We start from the raw sequence: 3,796 nt of genomic DNA, 5'->3' as shown, positions 1-3,796 counted from the left end.
GGCGGTGGTGGTGGTGGCGTGTACCGCGGGCTGGGGTGGCGGCCTGCAGCAAACCTTCTCATTGGAGGTGCGCGCAGGTGGAAGTGGAGGAGGATCGGATCTCATAGGTGGATCAGGGAATAGGGGATCCGGTAGCTCACAAAAGGGGAGTGGACAGTTTGAAGGGATCAGTCAGTATGGGGAATCTAACACCCAATATGGAGGTTCCAACACTCCATATGAAGGATCACGAACCCACTTTGCAGACCCGAACACGGACTCAGATCCAAAAACCGAACTTCACAACACGAACACACAAACAGGACGCTCTCGATCCCACTATTCAGGTTCCAACACTCCAAACGGGGGATCGAACACCATGTCAAGTTCCATCCATCCATACTACAACCCAATCCTAAATACGCCCCCGCTAGCGTCTCTACGTCACCAGGCAGCCCCGCAGTTCACAGTGACAGGACTACAACCAGGGCAGTTATACCAGTTAGCAGTTGTAGCCGAAAACGCGCAGGGCCTAGCCAGACCGACCATTTTGGAACACCTAACACCAATTGACGTGGCTGAAAAGAGATTGAGTCAGGAGGGCGCGGGCGTGGGTGTAGGCGTGGGTGTGCTAGCTGGCGTGGGTGATAATGATTCCCACCCCCAGCTAGTAGTCTTCTCCCCGCTAGTAGGCGCTGGTTTAGGCCTACTAGCTGCGATTTTGCTATGCTCTCTCATGGGGATTTTGATTGTCAGAGCTAGGAAGTTACACGCACACACACACGCACACACACATACACACACGCACGCCCATGAGAAAGGGTTGTATGATCCTCCACCCACTCCACTCCCTCCTCCTACTTCTTCCACCTCCTCCACCGCCCTCCCCCTCCACTCCACTCCACCACTTCTCTCTCCTTCTCTCTCGCAAGACCCCGATGTGACGAGAGTAAGACCAGGTATGTTAGTGTGTGTGTTTGTGTGTTGATATTGATGATGATGATAGTAGTAGTAGTAGTAGTAGTAGTAGTAGTAGTAGTAGTAGTAGTAGTAGTAGTAGTAGTAGTAGTAGTAGTAGGAGTGGTAGTTGGACCTTTACTAGAATATGCCGTACCGTGCTGACTCTACTACTACTACTACTACTTCTACTACTACTACTACTACTACTACTACTATCGCCCACAGATATGACCGAACTAACAAACAGACAGATACAAGAAGAATATCTGTGCAACAACAACAACAACAGCAAAAACAACAACAACAACAAGGGCGGGAGTAGCAGTTGTCAGCAGGTCGGAAATATCTACATCAGCAGACCGGGCTCCCTGCTGATGACCTCGGTAAGTTGTTGTTGTTGTTTTTGCCAGGTATTGTTTTCAGCTGTGTAATTTTTTTTTTCTGTAACGCGATAACTTTTGAATCATTACAGCTAGGATGTTGAAACTTGATAGGTGGACTACAAATGGCTCCACACAGGACAGGTTCAATTATCGAGGTCAAAGGTCAAAGGTCAAGGTCACCGAGGTCAAACATAAAGTAAGCCTTCCACTGGCATAAGTTTTGAGAGGTGAAGCAGGACAGGACCTCGCCCCAGACTTAATTGCATATTTTCACATTTTTTGAGCACTCCGACCAGAGGGTGTTGGCAGCGCGCGGTTAGCTGTCGTTAGAGGGTCCAGTGATTAGCTCTTTTTCTTTTTTTCTTCTTTTATTTCGTCTTCTTTTCTTTTCTTTTTGTCTTCTTAATTTTTTCTTATTTTTTTATAATTTTCTTTTTTTTCCATTTTCATTATTTTTTTCTCTTTTCATTCATTTCTTTTTCTGTTTTCTTCTTCTCTCTCTCTCTCTCTCTCTCTCTCTCTCTCTCTCTCTCTCTCTCTCTCTCTCTCTCTCTCTCTCTCTCTCTCTCTCTCTCTCTCTCTCTCTCTCTCTCTCTCTCTCTCTTTTCCTCTTTTCCATATTCGCTTTCGTTCTATTTTCCTTTCTTTTTCTTTCCTTTCTTTTTCTTTCCTTTCACTCTCTCTCTCTCTCTCTCTCTCTCTCTCTCTCTCTCTCTCTCTCTCTCTCTCTCTCTCTCTCTCTCTCTCTCTCTCTCTCTCTCTCTCTCTCTCTCTCTCTCTCTCTCTCTCTCTCTCTCTCTCTCAAGGTCTACACAGGTGAGAGAGAGAGAGAGAGAGATAAAATAAAAAAAAAAAATCAACAAAAAAAAAAAAAAATAAAATAAAAATAAAAAAATCTCTCTCTCTCTCTCTCTCTCTCTCTCTCTCTCTCTCTCTCTCTCTCTCTCTCTCTCTCTCTCTCTCTCTCTCTCTCTCTCTCTCTCTCTCTCCATAATTTACCTCTCCATTTTCATTCTTTCCTCCAGGTAGCAGAGGAGGAGACTGACTCCCTCCTCCCCCCTCCTCCCTTTACCTCCACCACCGACGAAGGAGGAATAGGAGGAGGAGGAGGAGGAGGAGGAGGAGGAGGAGGAGGAGGAGGAGGAGAGCTCTACCACCACTACAATCTCTACTACCAAAACAACCACCACCAGACCCTCCCCCTCCCCCTCCTCCCCCCCTCCTCTTCCTCCTCCTCCTCCTCTTCTCTTCCTCTCTCCCTCCCTCACCCCAGCCGCCACCCCCACCCCTCCCACCCCCCTCCCCACCCCTTTTACCCCTCTATTAACAGAATGGGGAGTTTGGGGAAAATGGGGAATGGGGGGGTGAGGGGAGGGCGGCCTGATTTGGTGTATAGTGGGGGAGGATACGCCCCCTCCCCTACCCCCCACAACCACCCCCTCCTCCTCCTCCTCCTCCTCCTCTCTTCCTCGGTACCCATTCCAATCCTCTTCCTCTTCTTCCTGTCTTCCTCCTCCTCCTCGTCCCTGCAATCTTCCCCTCCATCACTCCTCCTCCCCCTCTTCCTCCTCCTCCTCCTCCCCCCTCCCCCACCTCCTCCCACCTCCTCCTCCCCACCACGGGCAGGACACCCACGAAAGCTCCGTGTAAGGTAAACAAACAAACAAACAAACAAAAGTAGATGAAATAAAATAATAATGATATTAATAAAAAGAAGAAGAGAGAGAGAGAGGATGAGGAAGAAGAAGAGGAGGAGGAAGAGGAGGAGATATTGATGATTTTGATATAATTTTCAGAAAGGGACGTAAGGAAGAAGAGAAAGAAGAAGAAGAAGAAGAAGAAGAAGAAGAAGAAGAAGAAGATCATAATAAAAATGAGAAAAAGCGAAGATAAAGAAGAATTACAACGAGGAAAAGAAGAAGAAGAAGAAGAAGAAGAAGAAGAAGACGAAAACAAAATACAAGAAGAAGAAGAAGAAAAAGAAGAAGATGAAAACGAAGAAGAAAAACAAAATTAAGAACAAGACCAACAAAAAGAAGAAGAGGCAGAAGACGAAAAGAAGAAGAAGAAGAAGAAGAAGAAGAAGAAGAAGAAGAAGAAGAAGAAGTAGAAGACGAAAACAAAATACAAGAAGAAGAAGAAGAAGAAGAAGAAGCAGAAGACGAAAAGAAGAAGAAGAAGAAGAAGAAGAAGAAGAAGAAGAGGCAGAAGACGAAAACAAGAAGAAGAAGAAGAAGAAGAAGAAGAAGAAGAAGAAGACAATATATATGCAAAACAAGAAAGGATGGAAAAATTGAAACAAAGCCGGGGCGAAACTTTGAACGTTATGCAAAGAAAACGAGGCAACTTGCTTCATATCTATAGAAAATGGGAAACCTATGACGCCGGAGAAAACGGAATCAACATAGACAAGAAAGAAAACGGAGAAGGGAAGGAAAATATCAAGGGTAACTAAAAGAAATGGATATAAATGG

At 45.8% G+C, this 3,796-nt stretch overlaps 1 protein-coding gene across 2 annotated transcripts in view; it reads left to right on the top strand.

Annotated features, from left to right (window-relative positions):
- The window catches only part of LOC126994336 (uncharacterized), a 24,568-nt gene extending 21,152 nt beyond the window's left edge, over positions 1 to 3,416 (top strand). For both annotated transcript variants that reach the window (XM_050853670.1, XM_050853668.1), the window contains exons 12-15: positions 1 to 938; positions 1,165 to 1,322; positions 2,348 to 2,973; positions 3,119 to 3,416. The exon at positions 1 to 938 is cut by the window's left edge and continues 64 nt beyond it. In XM_050853670.1, coding sequence (XP_050709627.1) covers positions 1 to 938; positions 1,165 to 1,322; positions 2,348 to 2,973; positions 3,119 to 3,215 — 1,819 coding nt within the window. In that variant the 3' untranslated portion in view covers positions 3,216 to 3,416. The remainder of the gene's footprint in view (positions 939 to 1,164; positions 1,323 to 2,347; positions 2,974 to 3,118) is intronic.
- The last annotated feature ends 380 nt before the right edge of the window (positions 3,417 to 3,796 follow it).

Source organism: Eriocheir sinensis, unplaced genomic scaffold, assembly GCF_024679095.1.
Source record: "Eriocheir sinensis breed Jianghai 21 unplaced genomic scaffold, ASM2467909v1 Scaffold776, whole genome shotgun sequence".
Lineage (NCBI taxonomy): Eukaryota > Metazoa > Arthropoda > Malacostraca > Decapoda > Varunidae > Eriocheir > Eriocheir sinensis.
The sequence above is the reverse complement of the archived record's forward strand: the minus strand, read 5'-3'. Positions and strand labels throughout refer to the sequence as shown.